The 17,573-nt window shown below is 42.8% G+C and overlaps 1 protein-coding gene across 2 annotated transcripts in view; it reads left to right on the plus strand.

Moving 5' to 3' along the window:
• PTDSS1 (phosphatidylserine synthase 1) overlaps positions 1-17,573 on the plus strand; it is a 90,051-nt gene that overhangs the window by 46,964 nt on the left and 25,514 nt on the right. For both annotated transcript variants that reach the window (XM_053558751.1, XM_053558752.1), the window contains exons 6-9: positions 1,632-1,783; positions 6,072-6,213; positions 9,009-9,121; positions 11,889-11,954. In XM_053558751.1, the coding sequence (XP_053414726.1) occupies positions 1,632-1,783; positions 6,072-6,213; positions 9,009-9,121; positions 11,889-11,954 (473 nt within the window). The remainder of the gene's footprint in view (positions 1-1,631; positions 1,784-6,071; positions 6,214-9,008; positions 9,122-11,888; positions 11,955-17,573) is intronic.

Genomic DNA, 17,573 nt, shown 5'->3' on the forward strand with positions numbered 1-17,573 from the left:
CTGTGAGCTGTGTGACGCCACGGCACTCTACCAAGGGCAATAAAGTGAAACTCTGTCTCTACCAAAAAAAAAAAAGAAAGCTCTCAGACTTCGGGAAGTCCTTGCCATCCCACTCCCTTGCATAGTTTTGTTTCAGCAAATCTGTGTCATTGACCTTTGCCCAAGTTTCTTTGTTACTCATCTAAGGGCAAGAGTTAAGACTCCAGCTCCTGGCTTGGAGGCTGGGAATACACTTCAGGAGGAGTGTATTCAGTGTATTCAGGACTAGGCAGGAAGCCAAAAGCCATGACGTGCAGTAACTCTCCTCGTTTCTCAGCAGCAAGCACGTTAACAAGAAAAATTCCACTTATTTATATATTATTCATAGTTTATAAAATGCTTTCATGACCGCTGTTTTATCTTTGCAATATTTAGGTATTAATTTAAAGGTTAGTCGTTGTAGAGTAGTCTTTTTCCAGAGAACTCCTGGCATTATCTTTTGTAATTTCACCTTAGACTGGGTTTCACACAGCAGGGCATGCTGCTCTGGACACAGCTGACACACCCTTTGATTTGAGCAAAACAGTTTCCATGAGACTTGGGTTCCACCCTTGATCTCACTGCTCCTCCTGTTCATCTCTGTTCAAGTCAGTCTTTCTTGTCCTTAATGTTCCTGCTCCAACATTCCTTCCTTCCAGAAGCCTTCTCCATTTGTCTCCAGGTAGAATGAATTTGTTTTGTCACCTTAGGGAGACATAAGTACTCTACTTATGTCGCCATTGCAGCGGTTGCCTCAGTCTGCCATATTTTGGTGTTTTGGTTATCTGGAAAAACACTCGACTCCTCCCTTTGAGATCAACACCCTTGACTTCCTATTTCTCTCATCACCTTGCACACATGGGTACTTCATAAAAGATTGTCATTAATGTGAATGGGTTAGTGTGAGATTTCCTATTAAGCTGTCATGTTTCCCACATCACATCATTTTTTTTTTTATTAAATCATAACTGTATACATTGATATGATCATAGGGCATCATACACTCGCTTCATAGACCATTTGGCACATTTTCATCACAATGGTTAACATAGCCTTCCTGGCATTATCTCAGTTACTGTGCCAAAACATTTACATTCTACATTTACCAAGTTTCGCAAATCATTGAAAGCTAACCTTTCTGCTTTTATGATTTACTGTTTTACCTAACTGTCTACGGGATACTGCTGAAATGTACAACTTGAATTCTTAAGCTGCTGATGTTGAGGTTGTGCCAATGCTTTGTTGTCAGACATGAAAACTTTTCTCCTTTTTCCCTCCTAGATCCTTGTCATTTTATCATTAGCCAAGGGAATTCATTGGGAATTCATTCAATTTTTCAAGAGAGACCATTATTTCTTTAAAGCCCTATACCAAAAAAAGAAAAAAGAAGCAGAAGAACTATTTGGATAAGCCTTGTTTACAAACCATCCACGAAATAAAATACAAGTACCAGGTTGCAGACTCTGTTATTGTCAGGGATAGGGTTTGTTTTTTTTAACATTAGGAAGTAATAAAATAACTTTTTCTAAAGTAGCGTATTTATTAAAAGTGTATTTCTCTTCATGGTATGCAGTTTTGTTTGTGTTTCCAACCATGGGCTCTTGTGTTCTCAGCTTTTCTTCATGCATCTTCTGCCCAATTTTGCCGAGTGCTGGTGGGACCAAGTCATTCTGGACATCCTGCTGTGTAACGGTGGTGGCATTTGGCTGGGCATGGTTGTTTGCCGATTTTTGGAGATGAGAACTTACCACTGGGCAAGCTTCAAGTGAGTCAGTACCTTTTTGGACATTAGTCACAGTTTTTCATAATGTATATTTAAGTGCTTTGGAGGGAGTCAACTATAAATTGGATTCTATTACTATTTCATTAGTAATTGAAACTCATAAATGATTATAAACCTAATTTCGAGCATTTATCCAGAAAATGCTAAATCATTTGTAATTTTCTCTTTCCAACCTCATGTATTCAGTGGGTCTCAAAGTATTTCTCAAATCCATCCTTTCTTTTATCCTTGCTGCCTCAGGTGAGATTCAGACTCCCATCATGAGGTCAGTCAGTCTCCTGTCCCCAGGTTAACCCCTCCAATCTATCCCATGTCTTGAGTGATCTTCATAAGAATGTCAGCTTCTGGCTCGGCACCAGTTGCTCAATCGGCTAAGGCGCCAGCCACATACACTAGAGCTGGCGGGTTCAAATCTAACCTGGGTTGCCAAACAACAATGACAACTACAACCAAAAAATAGCCGGGCATTGTGGCGGGCGCCTATAGTCCCAGTTACTTGGGAGGCTGAGGCAAGAGAATCGTTTAAGCCCAAGAGTTTGAGGTTGCTATGAGCTGTGATGCCACAGCACTCTACCCAGGGCTACAGCTTGAGGCTCTGTCTCAAAAAAAAAAAAAAAAGAATGTCAGCTTCATGTGTCACCCCCTGGTGCACCTAGATACACTTCTCCTGGTATCTAGGATGAAGTGTGCGTCCCTGGGCTTAGCAGGGGAGGTCCCTGCCCCCACGCCCAGGGTCGGGGCGCCCTGAGTCCCTGTTCCTGCACATGCTTCCCTCTCTGTACCTGGGATTTGACCTGTGTACCCGTGGGCCAGGCTGGTCATCCTTTTCTCTGCTGACTCAGCTCACTTGTCACCTCTCCAAGACCCTGTCTCTGACTCTCTGGCTTAGTTGCATGCCCTTCCTCTGTGCTCCTGTGGAGGACAGACAGTACACACCCCTGTCACTGCCTTATCCTGGTTAGTTACACTTGCTTTTCAATTTGTGGCAGAACTGTGCCATTGATAAGGAGGAAAAGTATAATGGTCATGATAAAGAAAGTAGTAGTTTCTTTGTGTTAAAAACTTAGCTTAATTTTAATAACAAAATAGCATTTTCTTACATCATTAAATATCCTTCTAGAGTTTTAAAGATCTTCTTTATATCCCAACATATGGATAAACCATAAGTATTTAACCAGTTCCCTTTTATGGTCCTTTAGTTGTTTCAGGGTTTTTCATTTTTATTTTAAGAAGGCTAGGGTGAACATTTTTTGGACATACACTTTTGTGTGTATCTCTGATTTGGGTTTCTTTTTGGTATATAAATTCTTAGAAGTAGAATACATCAATTTATAATCTGACTTATGTAATACATAGGTATGTATCCATTTTGTCACTTCTTTGAATTGTATTTTTAAACCTTTGTTAATTTTATCACACATAAAATTGTGTGATAATGGATTTCTACCTATTTTTATTGGATTTTTCCCTTATAAATTAAGCTTATTAATGTATCATAAATGTGATTTTATTTTCCATTTCATCATCTCCTTTTAGTTTGTGGTGGATTTTTCATTTAAACTTCAAAAATACTTTTAATCTACTTGTTCAGGTAAATATTAACCTGTATTTTCTTCTAGTTCTTTAATGGCTTTACTTTTTTTTTTTGAGACAGAGTCTCACTTTGTCACCCTCTGTAGAGTGCTGTGACGTCACAGCTCACAGCAACCTCCAGCTCTTGGGCTTAGGCGATTCTCTTGCCTCAGTCGCCTGAGTAGCTGGGACTACAAGCGCCCGCTACAACGCCTGCTATTTTTTGTTGCAGTTTGGCCAGGGCCGGGTTCAAACTCGCCACCCTTGGTATAGGGGGCCAGTGCCCTACCCACTGAGTCACAGGAACCGCCCTATTTTTTTTTTTTTTGAGACAGAGTCTCACTATGCGGCTCTCGGTAGAGTTCTGTGGTATCACCCCAAAGTCTTGGGTTTAAGCGATTCTCTTGCCTCAGCCTCTCAAGTAGCTGGGACTACAAGCACCTGCCACAATGCCCGGCTATTTTTTGTTGTTGTTGTTGTTGCAATTGTTTAGCTGGCCTGGGTCAGGTTCAAACCCGCCACCCTTGGTGTTATGTGGCTGGTGCCATAACCACTGTGCTATGGGCACCGAGCCCAGCTTTACTTTTTAAATTGTAACTTATTTAGCCTATCTCAAATTTATTTTGGTAGATAATATGAGGACATTTGAGATGTTTCTGCTATTGATTAACCAGCATTCCTCATTCCTTTTATCAATAATCCTGTCCTTGGCCATTGACTTAAAAGGATATTATTTAATATATTTAATGCATTATATAGTATAACAAAAACAGAAGCTGTGCTTCCGATTGTGCTCCAGGCACTCTTTATAAGTAGTGTCTCCTTCCAGCCTTACTTCATCCTAGGGATAGATACTGTTATTCTCTTCTTTTTACGGAGGACAGTAAAGAGGCTTACTTAGGTTTAGCAGTTTGCCTACGAACACACAGCTAGCAACAGCAGAGCCTGAATTTGTACAGGTCTGATTCCTTAAATGCTGCCACAACATTTCCTTATTTTTTTCTCTTTTTTTTTTCTTTTTTGAGACAGAGTCTGATTTTGTCACTCTCGATAGAGTGCCATGACCTTAGCCTCCTGAGTCACTGGCACTATAGGCACCTGTTACAGTGCCCAGCTATTTTTAGAGACGGGGATCTCTGTCTTGCTCAGACTGGTCTTAAACTCTTGAGCTCAACAATCCACCTGCCTTGGCCTCCCAGAGTGCTGGGATTACAGGCCTGAGCCATCACACCTAGCCCAACATTTCCTTGTTGTCATACATGTACGCTTCAATAACTTCAGAATTATTTCAAGGTACCAACACATAAGCCCAACTGATAAATCCCACTGGTGTTTTTTTAAGTCATATTAAATGTATAAATAAATATAGATTAAGTTGAATTAACCTCTTCATTATATTAAATATTCTAATTTTTTTTTTTTTTAAATAAGAGTCTCTCTCTTTTACCAGGTTAGAGTGCCATGGCCTCAGCCTAGGTCACAACAACCTCCTAGGCTCAAGTGATCCTCCTGCCTCAGCCTCCCACGTAGCTGGGACAATAGGCACATATGTGGAGCTAGTTTTTCTATTTTTGGTAGAGATGGGGTCTCATTCTTGCTCAGGCTGGTCTCAAACTCCTGAGGTCAGGCGGTCCTCCTGCCTTGGCTTCCCAGAGTGCTGGGATTATAGGCGTGAGCCTCCACTCCTGGCTAAATACTCTGATTCTTGATCTTATTGTGTCTCAATTTGTTCATATTTTCTTCTAGGTCTTCCCATACGCTTTTGTCATTTTTTAAAATACAGGCACTTTGTAGTTCTTGTTTATTTTTGGATAGCGTCCTATTTTTGGCTGCCGTTGTGCTGCAGATCTTGCTGTGATATTTTTTCAATGCAAACTTGTTGATGATGGGTGGGTGGATGAAAATCTAGCCCAGGTTTCTATCACTCTCCCCTGCTCTCACCCACTGGAACAAAAGGCCTGACCGGTTGAGCTCAATGTCAGAGACAGAAAGGTCCATGCTATAAATATTTGTTGAATTAAAGACTCTTTACAGTTATTAAATGGCATTTACTTTGGGTTTTGGCTTTCTTGGACTAGTGTGAGAGGGCTTCTGTCTCTGAGCTTAACTGTTCTCATTTGTAAAATGCGGGCCATGTATTTCTACCATGGGAGTATGAAATTTAACTGAGTGATTCGTAGGATTAAAACTAAGGAAGGTTAAATGTCACTGTTCATCAACCCACACTCTTCACATCTCTAGGAAATAACTGGGGTAAAGAAATGATGTAGGTGATCTAAAGAACACGGGGCAGGCTCTGTGTGGGGAGACAGGCAGTGAGAGGAATAGTCTCCCGTCGGCATCTGCACCTTCCTGCGTTGATTCCAGGTTGTCATTAATGCCTTGTGCCTGCTTTTGTCATCAACTCACAAATGAAGACCTCTCCTGGCTCAGCGACTCCCTGACCTCTGACTGCCATGACAATGCCATGCTGTTCCTGTGCTCAGTGAAATTCCTTCTCAAGTGTGCTCCTTCCTGCCAGGCGCTTTACCTGTGAATAGAGAGACCTTTGAGAGACTATTCACATGGAAAGCTAGCTATTAGTTCTGAACATCTGTTATAAAATTAGCAATGCACAGGTTTTTATTCTTGTTTTTTGTTTGTTTTCCCGGCATCCTTACCTCTTTGGGTTTTCACTGGAGCCACTCTGGTCTTGCAGGGACATTCACACAACCACCGGGAAGATCAAGAGAGCTGTGCTACAGTTTACTCCTGCTAGCTGGACTTACGTTCGATGGTTTGACCCCAAGTCATCTTTTCAGAGAGTGGCTGGAATATACCTCTTCATGATCATCTGGCAGGTATTTTTTTTAGATGCCCAGAGACCAAAACAAAAAAAAAGTAAAAACCTTTCAGGAATTCACAGTTAATTTACATTGCTCAGCAGCTGGATACTTTAGAAGGTGTAATACTCTGTAGCTGGCATGTAGAATATTAAGCAAAGTAATGTTGTTATGCCCAAGGTCTTATTTCATTATAGAGGCATTTTACAATATGGATCTTTGGATTACAAATTAGAAAGATGTTAGATTCCCCCAAAAAGTCATGTTTAACATCTATTATCCAGTTAAGTCTTGGATTGCTTTTTAGAATGATCATTTTCTGGGCCAGGAGCAGTGCTCATGCCTGTAATCCCAGCACTTTGGGAAGCCAAGGCGGGCAGATTGATTGAGCTCAGGAGTTCAAGACCAGCCCAAGCAAAAGCAAGACTCAAATCTCTAAGAAAAAGTAGCCAGGCATTGTGGTGGGTGCCAGTAGTCCCAGCTACTCCAGAGGCTGAGGCAGTAGGATTGCTTAAGCCCAAGAGTTAGAAGTTTCTGTGAGCTGTGATGCCATGCTTTCAACCCCAGGGCAACTGAGTGAGACTCTGTCTCTAAAAAATGATCATTTTCAAGACCAAAGGAACAAATGAGAAGGTTTTTCTTATATTCCTACTGGTTAAAATTTTACCTCAGCTGTTAGCATTTGGGTTATTTGCAGAGCTATAAATGAGCTTTCTACTGTTTATGGAGAATTAGAGACTTTTGGTGATGTGGGTCTTTCAGGGATTTGTCCAAGTGGACTATTTCTTGATGGAAATAATTCATACCACCAGGGGTCTTAGCTAAGGATTATTGAACACTTGTTTTTTTAAAAATAGTCTTTTTTATTTATACTCCTGCCCCTAGGTTGTTTTACAACTTTTGGAGATTAGCCAAGAGAAACCAGCTTTTGTCTAAGGCAGTGGTTCTCAACCTTCCTAATGCCGCGGCCCTTTAATACAGTTCCTGTGGGTCATGACCCACAGGTTGAGAACCGCTGGTCTAAAGGGTCTTTCAGAATTATCAGAGACACATAAATACAAATTACTTCCATCTAATTGGAATAAAATCATCAGATGTCTCTTTTAAAAGGCAGCCAATTTTCCTTGCTCACACATGGAAAATAATCACACCAAGAAGTTTGGTTGGGTGCAGTGGTTCACGTCTATAATCCTAGCACTTCAGGAGGCTGAAGAAAGAAAATAGCTTGAGCCCGGGAGTTTGAGAGCAGCCTGAGCAATACAACCAGACCCTGTGTGTAGAAAAAATTAGCTGGGCATGGTGGCACATGCCTGTAGTCCTAGCTATTTGGGCGGCTGGGGCAGGGAGATGGCTTGAGCCCAGGAGCTTTAGGTTTCAGTGAGCTATGGTGACACAATTACACTTTACCAAAGGCAACAGAGTAAGACTCCATCTCAAAAAAAAAAAAAAGGAACAGTGTTTATGTATATAGAAGTACATGTGAACACTTAAATAATCACCTTTGTTTGGAGAGGTTGTAAATAATCACCGTGCCTTGGAGGAGTCAGTGTTTATAAAAACAGGAACTGTGAATGCATTGGGATTAAGCTTTGCCTTATCAGGGCTAATGTCAGAGAAAGCATAAAGTTGTTCTTTCTCTCTTAAAAGAAGGAATGATTGGATTTTTTAAGGAGATAGGACAGTGCTTCTAGAATGGAACTGCCAGGCTACATTTGATGGCACACACCGTTCCCATGGGTGTGAGCATTGTGCTGGGATCAGCTCTCTATATGTGGTGTTAATTTGTGGACTGTTTTGTTTTGTTTTGTTTTTTGAGACAGAGTCTCACTATGTCACCCTGAGTAGAGTGCTGTGGCATCACAGCTCACAGCAACCTCAAACTCCTGGACTTAAGCTATCCTCTTTACCTCAGCCTCCCAAGTAGCTAGGACTATAGGTGCCCACCACAACACCCAGCTATTTCTTAGAGACGGGGTCTCGCTCTTGCTCAGTCTGGTCTCGAACTCGTGAACTCAGGCAATCCACCTGCCTCAGCCTCCCAATTATGGACTGTTTTTTACTTCATATCCTAGAAGTCAGTGGGGTGAGGAAATAACAGGTATTTCACGTAGTTGAAGTGAACCCGCCTGTTTGTGTGATGTGCTCTCCAAGCACAGTGATTTTTCTGTAATCTCTACCCCTTGTTTGGGGTCTGGAGCAGCCACACCTCCGCCCTGGTGTCTTTTGTGTTGCCTGAGACTCATCGTGATGGACCTCTGGGCACTAGCCTCCGGGAGAAGTACCCACCCCCCCAGTGACACTTGGGCCAACCTTCGCACCCACTTTTAAGAGCTGCCTCCAGGGAGGGGTCTGCTTCGTCCCAGTCCCAGGCACATGCTGCACCAGCAGGTGGTCCTCTCTCAGCCACGTATCTCAAGCCTCTTTTGGATCTTTCTCTGAGATCCGGCCTGATTTTTGTGAGGCAGCACAGGTATTCCACGGCACGTGTTTGTTTTCACAATACCTGTGGACTCTGAGCATTTCTTTCTGTCTCAGAGGATCACACACATGAGCCAAGTGACAGTCAAACAAACCAGGAAACGACAAGCAGCTGATGCCTTGAGCCCCCGTGTGCCCCTCCCAACACCCCTGCATCTCTGTCTGGACCCCCAGTTCTACTGGCTATTAACCAGATTGAACAGCAACCCTTGGAAGACTATTTTCTGAAAATGCTTTGAACATGTCATTTGTTTTTAGTTATGGAGTGTCTATTTAAGGAATATGTGATTGACTTAGCATAAAGTACCAGGTTGACCAGTTTCTCCTTTTTTCAGCTGACTGAGTTGAATACCTTCTTCTTGAAGCATATCTTTGTGTTCCAAGCCAGCCATCCATTAAGTTGGTGTAGAATTCTCTTCATTGGTGTCATCACAGCCCCCACAGTGAGGTAATTCTGTAGAAGCTGGACTGTCACTTGAGGATATTAACCTGCTTTGTTTTGTCCTGTTATCATAAGGGAAGTCAGATTTTCTGTGAAAATACCACTACAGAATTGTACATCCAGAACATGATGAAAATGTTTTGATCTCAGGCTTCAGGAACATTACTGAGACTTTAAAAGAAGAAGGCAGATAACCAACACCATACAATAGTACTGTTAATTATTTCCTAATCCCTTTATAATTGTTCACTGCTGGTCTTTCTTTCCCTCCTATAACATATTAGAAAACATTAGTAGCAGTGATACCAAGTTTATTAAAAATGAGATTATTAGAAAATTCAAATGTTTTATGGTAGAACTAAAGTCATAAATTTTTAGAATGAGACTTTATCAGTCTTTTTAGACTCAATTTCCTTTTTAAAATGTCTTTGCTGTAGTCATCTCTGACAACTGAGATCAGCTTGGCTGTTCATGCCATTGTCCACCTGGATTCACATAGGGCTCTCGTGGTGTGAGGCTTATTCAGGAACTGTCCCTTATGGAGATCCAAGCCCAGTGAAGTTCAAAGCAAACATGTTGATTCATTCCATTTTTTCTATTTAGAAATGGCATTTGGGTTTTACAGGTAATATGGAGGACTGGCACTGATTGGTAGCAATAGCAAAGGTCTGCCAAAGATACAAATATAGTCTAAGCAGTTAAAAGAGTTAGTTTTTCAGAAACGATAGTCTTGCTTAGTTCATCGTTTTTAACGTGCTTGCAAACCACACAAGTAGAGAGCCTCACTTGCCAAGGAGATAGATGCTCACGTTGCTCCAACAGAGCCTCCCCTCCTAGCCAGCACCTCTTATACTCCTTCATTATTACCAAAAAAAAAAAAAAATCCTCAAAGCCCAGATTGAACAAACCAAATAAGACATGCCTGAGTCCTATGGAGTTAACACCAAAAATTCCATCTTCTCTTTTTATTATGACTCCAATGGGAAAGGAACAGTTGGCTAGCCAACAGTTCTTTGCAACTTCGTAGACCAGTGGTCTATTGAAGTCATTATCTTATAAATGCTGTTTTCCCTTAATGGTTTGGAGTCCCCATTTAAAATATAACTTAATTTGAGGGTTTACAATTATTTTCAGGAAAGATGAGCAGCAGCTCCTTCATAAAATTAAGAGCAATCAACAAGTCAGGAAGAGCAGGAAGAGGTTTCTTCTTAGAGCACAAAATAGCAAATCACAGATGATTTATTATGAAGTTTCACTATTGTTAAACATTCCAAAACAAAAACTGGAGATTAAAAATCCAATGTTTGAAACTTTAGAGCATTCCTCAAAATTTTGCCAAACCTAATGGATTTATACACTATTCTTTTTATTTTATTTTTTTTTAAATCAGTCATTTCCTATGCTTTTATAGGGCTGGAGGCTTCTTTGTAAGGAGGTTTTCTGACAAGTTATTTGGAAGAATGGAAGCGTGCCCCATCGCCATCTCTGTAAACACTCTCCTAAAAAGCTTCAGGACAAATTGTACATACCATAAGTCCAGTTTTTTCCTTTTTGATCAGACGTTCACACAGATCTTCTTTGAGATATTTGAGTGAACATTCTTTCAATCTGATAACATATGGGAGTAAGACAGCTGCACTGGTAAAGGCAAATTAGATAATGAATACATGAAATTAGATGAAAACCAACATTCTCTATAATTAGAATTTTTCACTCTGATCTTTGGGGTGAGGAGGCGATAGGTATGGATGAACTTTAGATATCTGTGAATCCCCTGAAGTTTAATGCAAAAGTTTGTGCCTTTATGATAGCTTTCTTGAAATCCTCAATGTGACCCTGAAAAGATGCTGCGCTCCTGGTTTAGGTGCTACTTCTGAAGCATCGGATTGAGTTTTGGGGGTACTTAGGATACTCTCAGTTACGCTGTCCCATATGGCAGCCACTCACCACTTTCATGTGGCTTTTGAGCCCTAGAAATGTGGCCAGTGCACAATGAATTGTGCTGCACCTGTGAACTACACACCAGATTTTGAAGAGTTGGTGCCAAAAGAGAGATTAAAATGCCTCGTTATAATGTTTTAATATATTGGCTTAAATATTGGTTTAAGTAACATATATTATTAAAATGAACGTTCTCTATTCTTTTGTACTTCTTAAACACAATCACTAGAAAATTTAAGATTGCGTTTATGGCTTGTATTATAGTTCTGTTGGATGGTGCAGTTCTAAGCCTTTCGTCTCTCTGTCATTGCCTTTTTCTTCTGATCTTATCAATACCATTCAGTGTCATAGGCATTCAGGGACAATGAGGATGTCTCTACAGTTTCTGAAAGCCAAAAACTGTGTATGTTTCTCCCCTGGTTACAATCAGCAACCTTTGCTCTGGAGAGAGCCAGAGGGGACTGTTAATGGACAGTGCATTTGACCCTCAGGAATTACCTCTAAAGTACTCCGTGGGGACCAAAGCACCTGGTTACGTAGGCCCAGGACCCTGAGAGTCTTGTCCCTGAGTCAAGACTGCCTTTGCCCACCATCTGGCTCTTTAAGCTGTGCTCCCTGCCCTCCAATGTAACCCAAATTCTGACTCTCTCACAGGGAAATTACAGCAGGCACTGGCTGGTTTTCTATTCCATGAATAGAGCTAGTCCAGGCAGCTAAAGAAATGGAACGAGGCAGGAGGTTTTTATATACACACTGTCAAAGTGAATTTAACTCTGTATTGACTTGCTGATCTGCCTGAAGCTCTCAGTGAATTCCAACTTTGCTCTTTCAGACAGTACTACGCTTACCTCACGGACACGCAGTGCAAACGCGTAGGAACACAGTGCTGGGTGTTTGGGTGAGTTATCTGTTCCCTCGGATATTTCTTGCCTTTCAGTGTAATTTTCTTATGAAGACAAGTGAACAAGATTTGCTGCTTTTTAAAAAACATATCTTTCATCTTTAATATTCCCTTTTGTAATTTAAGCTAAGAATAGTTACTTGGCAAATTATAGAAAGGCAAGATAGAGAAACTGCTCTTTAAAAAAAAAATAAGGAAATCAAAAGGTATTTCTCACATACAACTCAGAACTTGTTTTATGAAAACAATTAGAAAGATAAAATGCATTGGTTGAATCGCCTCTGTTCTTGAGTTTGGGACGTCATTCTGTCATGGGCTGACTCACACCCATGTAATTTCACATCAGAAGGACATCTGGAAACAGCTGCTTTCATTACACTGAAGTGTAACTCTACTGGTGCAAAGAGAACTAACACACAGCAGCAGGTCATAGTTTATTGTCTTACTACAGAGTAATATCTTGATTACTCTTATAGAACATTTACTTGATTGGGAAGAGGCCTTAGGTTATCTCCTTTAATACCCTCTTGCTAAGTGTGAGGCCTTCTTCAGTATCTCAGGTAAGTTGTTCTTGTACTTAAACAGAGCAATAATTTACCATCATATATAGTAACCAAAGTTCCAGAGATGTCCAGGAAATCTGTATGTGAAGCTCAATCCCTGAGATAGCTTAGATTCAAGACCTAATCTAGATTCTCGATTAAGTATGACAGTATAAAGAAAATTGAGGAAAATCCACAGTAGAGAAGAAATTATTTTCAACAGATTTTTAATTTTTATTTTATTTTATTTTTTTAGAGACAGAGTTTCACTTTATCATCCTCAGTAGAGTGCTGTGGCGTCACAGCTCACAGCAACCTCCAGATCCTGGGCTTAGGCGATTCTCTTGCCTCAGCCTCCTGAGTAGCTGGGGCTACAGGTGCCCGCCACAACGCCCAGCTATTTTTTTGTTGTTGTTGTTGCAGTTTGGCAGGGGCTGGGTTCAAACCCACCACCCTCGGTATATGGAGCTGTTGCCCTACCCACTGAGCCACAGGCACCACCCTCAACAGATTTTTTAAACAATACATTTTTTTCCAATTAAAAAGTATTATTACATGCACATCAATAAAAATTCACTAGCAAACTAAAGATGAACCAAAGAAGTCAGCCATTCAGAGATAATTGCTGTTAATATTTTGGTGTCATTCCTCCCATGTTTCTGTGTGTGTGTGCACGCACGTGTGTATGTCTGTGCATGCACCCTGAGTTCTCATTCCAGATTCTGAGGGGTTACTTAAAGCAGTGTTTTCAACCTTTTTTATGTCATAGGACACTTGAACCTATAGTTAAACTTCATGGCACACTTAAATTATGTTGATCAAAAGACAAAGTAAAAAAAGAATATACTTACTATGTTTTGAACTTCTTTCGAAAATTAATCTTTAAAAATTTTCATGGCACACCATACTGATTGAAAATCACTGCTTGAAAGGCTATAAATGTTAGGCCAGGCCTGGTGGCTCACATCTGTAATCCTAGCACTCTGGGAGGCTGAGGCAGGTGGATTACCTGGGCTCACAGGTTCAAGACCAGCCTGAGCCAGAGCGAGACCGCATCTTTAAAAAAATAAAAATAGCTGGGCATTGTGGCAGGCACCTGTAGTCCCAGCTACTTGGGAGGCTGAGGCAAGAGAATCACTTAAGCCCAAGAGTTAGAGGTTGAGGTGAGCTATGACACCAGGGCACTCTACCGAAGGCAACAAAGTGAAACTGTCTCCAAAAAAATAAAAATAAAGGCTATAAATGTTAATATTCAGGTTAGATTTAGGCAATTCCTTCCCATCCCTGGAAAACAAAGGGCCATTGTCATTTGTTTCTCATAAATTCTGTGGGATAAACTGATTTTCCTATGAAAAGTTATTGCAGCTTACAGGGTGATAGGATGGATTTAATTTCCTTTGTTTCCTGCCATAGCTGGAGGTTGAATTCACACTTCTCCCAGATTTCTGATTAGACAGAGCTGAGGTGGCCTTCCCTCTTTCTGTACGTGGATACCATGTTACAGAGGGAGGGAAGCTGGCAGTTCTTTCTTGGATCTTGTCCACGGCGGAAGCAATTTTCCTAGGTTTGAGCTCTTCTCCCCCCTTACACATTGTTGCAGTATACACTTTCCTTCATGTTTAGAAGTCCTCTAATTCTACTGTGGGGTGGATGTTTTCCACGGAATTGTATTGATTTACCTGTTGAAGAAAACAAGAAGTGTTTCAAAGAAAAAGGTATTGTCATGACAAAATTTCTTTTTGATCAGCAGCCAAAAAGTACAGTTCTCATGGTGGGAAAAATGGCAAAGGTAAACCACACCAAAGAGTGGTAGAAAATGCTGCTCCAGACAGTTGTGCCTTGTTGGAAAGTGATTAAAATAAAGCAGAATGCAAAGGAGAGATCATTGGGCTTATTAAATATGCTTTATTGAGAACTGAGAACTCCCAGAACAGTATGAGATCAAGATTACTGAATCTTGCAAAAACTGGTGAGCCATGCTGAAAAATAACAAATCCCCTTCATAAGTCACACATGGCAGATCGCCTGCTTGTGTGGACACCAACAAAAGCTGCCCTCTGAGGTCCCCTCTGCGGGCAGCAGGTGGCAGATGGAGCCACAGACTTCAGCTTGCCCAGAGGCAACATTCTGTCTTTTTCTCCTGTCAAAACAAAACACTCAGTTGTCTGGTTTCCTTCAGTAACTAATACCTGCTTTCTTGTCACTACTTTTGGGATGATCCCAGGCTTTAGCAAGGTGTGGAGATGCCCCCAGTGCTAACACACCCAAAGGAGTGTGGTGAGGGCAGAGGTCAAACAGGACCTCTGCCCTGGGAGGTTTCTTTCCTGCCACACCACATCTTTTTCTCCTGAAGGAGAAGGAGGCACTTCCTCTTCCGTACATACTACACCCTCCAAATGCTTTGTTTGAATTATCCTCAGGCTTAACTGAGTACACTTTCACCACAGCTTCCTCAGCAGCTGTTCCATAGATCTCTGCTTCCAAACCTCTTTGAGTAAAGGTGTTGAGCACAGCAGAGACAGGCTCCATCCACCCTCAGGGAGAATGCGGCCCTGTGGAAAAGTTGGCCCCTTCTGTTGAGAGGGCACATTATGTGTTCCTTCAGCCCTGTGGGAGTTAGGGAGCCAGACTACTGTGAACAAATTCCCCAGATGTGTGATTTAGATCATCTTTGTCTTTTCCCCCCACTCTATCCTGATTATAAATGAGCTTCTATGCCTCAGAAAGAGAGTGGTAGCCCAGTTTAAAAAGAAAAGATGTTTCTCTTGGGAGGCCTAGGGCAGCCCTGTGGGAACCCTCCTCTTCCTGTCCTAAGACAAAGGAGACAAAGGATCTGGTTAGCCCCACCCCAGCCCCAGAAGTTTACACATAAGAAACTAACTTTCTGGGCCAGCTATAGAATTTGCCCACCCCTATGGTCTCACATCAAAGGGGTCTCTAACTGCCCCTGGGTGCAGACGCCATCCTTGCCCTGCCCAGATGAGTCCCTGTCCTTTTCAACAAAGCTGACTTAAACTTCTCTGCTCCCTTGTGGTCTCATCTCTGGGTACCACTGTTTATACCTTTCAGTTTCATCCCCTGATCCTGAGAGGGAGGCAGCCTCTTTCTGGCTGGAACAATCTCTCTGCTCTTCCTTAGAGTCCTTGGGGCGGGCAGGTGAGTCCACACTGCCTGAGGGCCCAGAGCTGGATCCTACCTGGGGCCAGAGTTGCCCCTCCCCACAGGGTTCCTCCCTGCACATGCCCCTCCTACAGAGGCCTCCCTTACAGCCTCCACTCCACTGCTTTGCTAACCTGTTCTCTGCAAAGTCATTGCCAGCTCGCCAAGTCCCAAGTCTCTTCTCCATCCTCACCTACACCTGCAGTGCCTCCCATCTCCAGGCGGTGCTCTGCCTGCTTTTCTTTGTTGTTTTGGGTTTTTTGTTTGTTTGTTTGTTTGTTTTGAGACAGAGTCTCACTATGTTGTCCTGGGTAGAGTGCCCTGCTCAGCGCAACCTCCAACTCTTGGGTTTAAGGGATTCTCTTGCCTCAGCCTCCCAAGTAGCTGGGACTACAGGTGTCCACCACAATGCCCAGCTATTTTTTGGTTGTAGTTGTCGTTGTTTTGCAGGCCTGCGCTGGATCCAAACTAACCAGCTCCAGTGTATGTGGCTGGTTCTCTAGCCATGCTAAGCTACAGGCGCTGAGGTTTTTTTTTTGTTTGTTTGTTTTTTTTTTTGAGAGAAAGTCTCACTATGTGGCCCTCAGTACAGTGCTGCTCACCACAGCAACCTCAAGACCTCCCGGGAGTAAGCGATTTCTCTTGCCTCAGCCTCTCAAGTAACTGGGATTACAGGCGTTTGCCACAATGCCTGGCTATTATTTTTTGTTGTTGTAGTTGTCATTGTTGTTTAGCAGGCCTGGGCCTGAACCCACTAGCCCCCCAGTGTATGTGGCTGGCATCCTAACCACTGAGCTGTGGAGGCGCGGAGCCTCTGCCTGCTTTTCTGTTCTTGATTTTCTCTGCTAGCTTCCCATCCTTCCCCAACCTCCTCCGTAGCTTCTTTCAATTGTGCTGCTGCTACTGTCTGAAGTGTAGATGTAGCCATGAAGCACAGGGATCCTTCCAGGAGAAGAGAGCACACTGAGGGGAATAGGCATCAGAGGGCTCCCTTCCCGGCATGCCAGGGTCCCCAGCACTCTGCTGGCACAGCTTTATAACCAGCTCCTCTTCATCCAGTCCTCCCCTGGACTGTCTGTCCATCTGCGGTTAATCGTCCTGCTACCTGCTCCTATGTGCGAGAGCACCCCGACATCTCAGAACCTCTGGCCCTACTTAGAAGGCTCTTTTTAGCGTCTGATTCCCTCTCCTCAAAGGACATCTTGCCCCCAACCCTACTATCTTAAACCATTGAGCAGACCTGATCTGGGGATGCCACCCAGGACTCCCTTCTCACCAGCCTCCCTGCCTTCAGGGGCTCTTTGGAAGTCAGAAGGTACCAAGGACTGACATGTCATCTGTTAAGGCCCCACTCAGCTCTCATGTCCTCCAAAAAGATGGCTTTGTCTCTCAATCAGAACTGGAAGCTTACTCCTGAACTTGGGGAGCCCTTCCTGGCACCCTGTGTGATTACATGACAGTTGAGTTAAGATGTGCATCTCATGTCCTTCCACTGCTGAGGGCCCCTGAGAGGCCCTCCATCTGCCCCAGGAGTACCTCTGGTACAGCTGTGGAGTAGAATTTGCGGGATGTAAGCAGCTAGGCCCTCCGGCCTCTGTGACTGTGGCTTTGCTGGGGCATCCTCAGAACCCAGGGGCAGGCTTGTTGGCAGACTAAAAACTCTTCCTCTGCTTCTCAGGTTGGGTTGTGCCCCGAGCACACACACAGGAACCTAGAGCTTCTGTGCCCTGGAATCCTCCAGCAACGCAGCTTATGTTCTTGCTCCATTCCCCATGCAACTTCTTACCTGGCGCTGGGTTATGAGCACCTTTCTCCTGTGCTGTGGCGCTGAGAGGGGGGAATCTTAGGTGCCTGTACCCAGGCAGCCCCACCTCAGGCCACCCAAATGTTTGTCTCCTAACCTTGCCAGATCAAG

The sequence above is a fragment of the Nycticebus coucang genome, chromosome 13, assembly GCF_027406575.1.
Source record: "Nycticebus coucang isolate mNycCou1 chromosome 13, mNycCou1.pri, whole genome shotgun sequence".
In the NCBI taxonomy this organism is placed as follows: domain Eukaryota; kingdom Metazoa; phylum Chordata; class Mammalia; order Primates; family Lorisidae; genus Nycticebus; species Nycticebus coucang.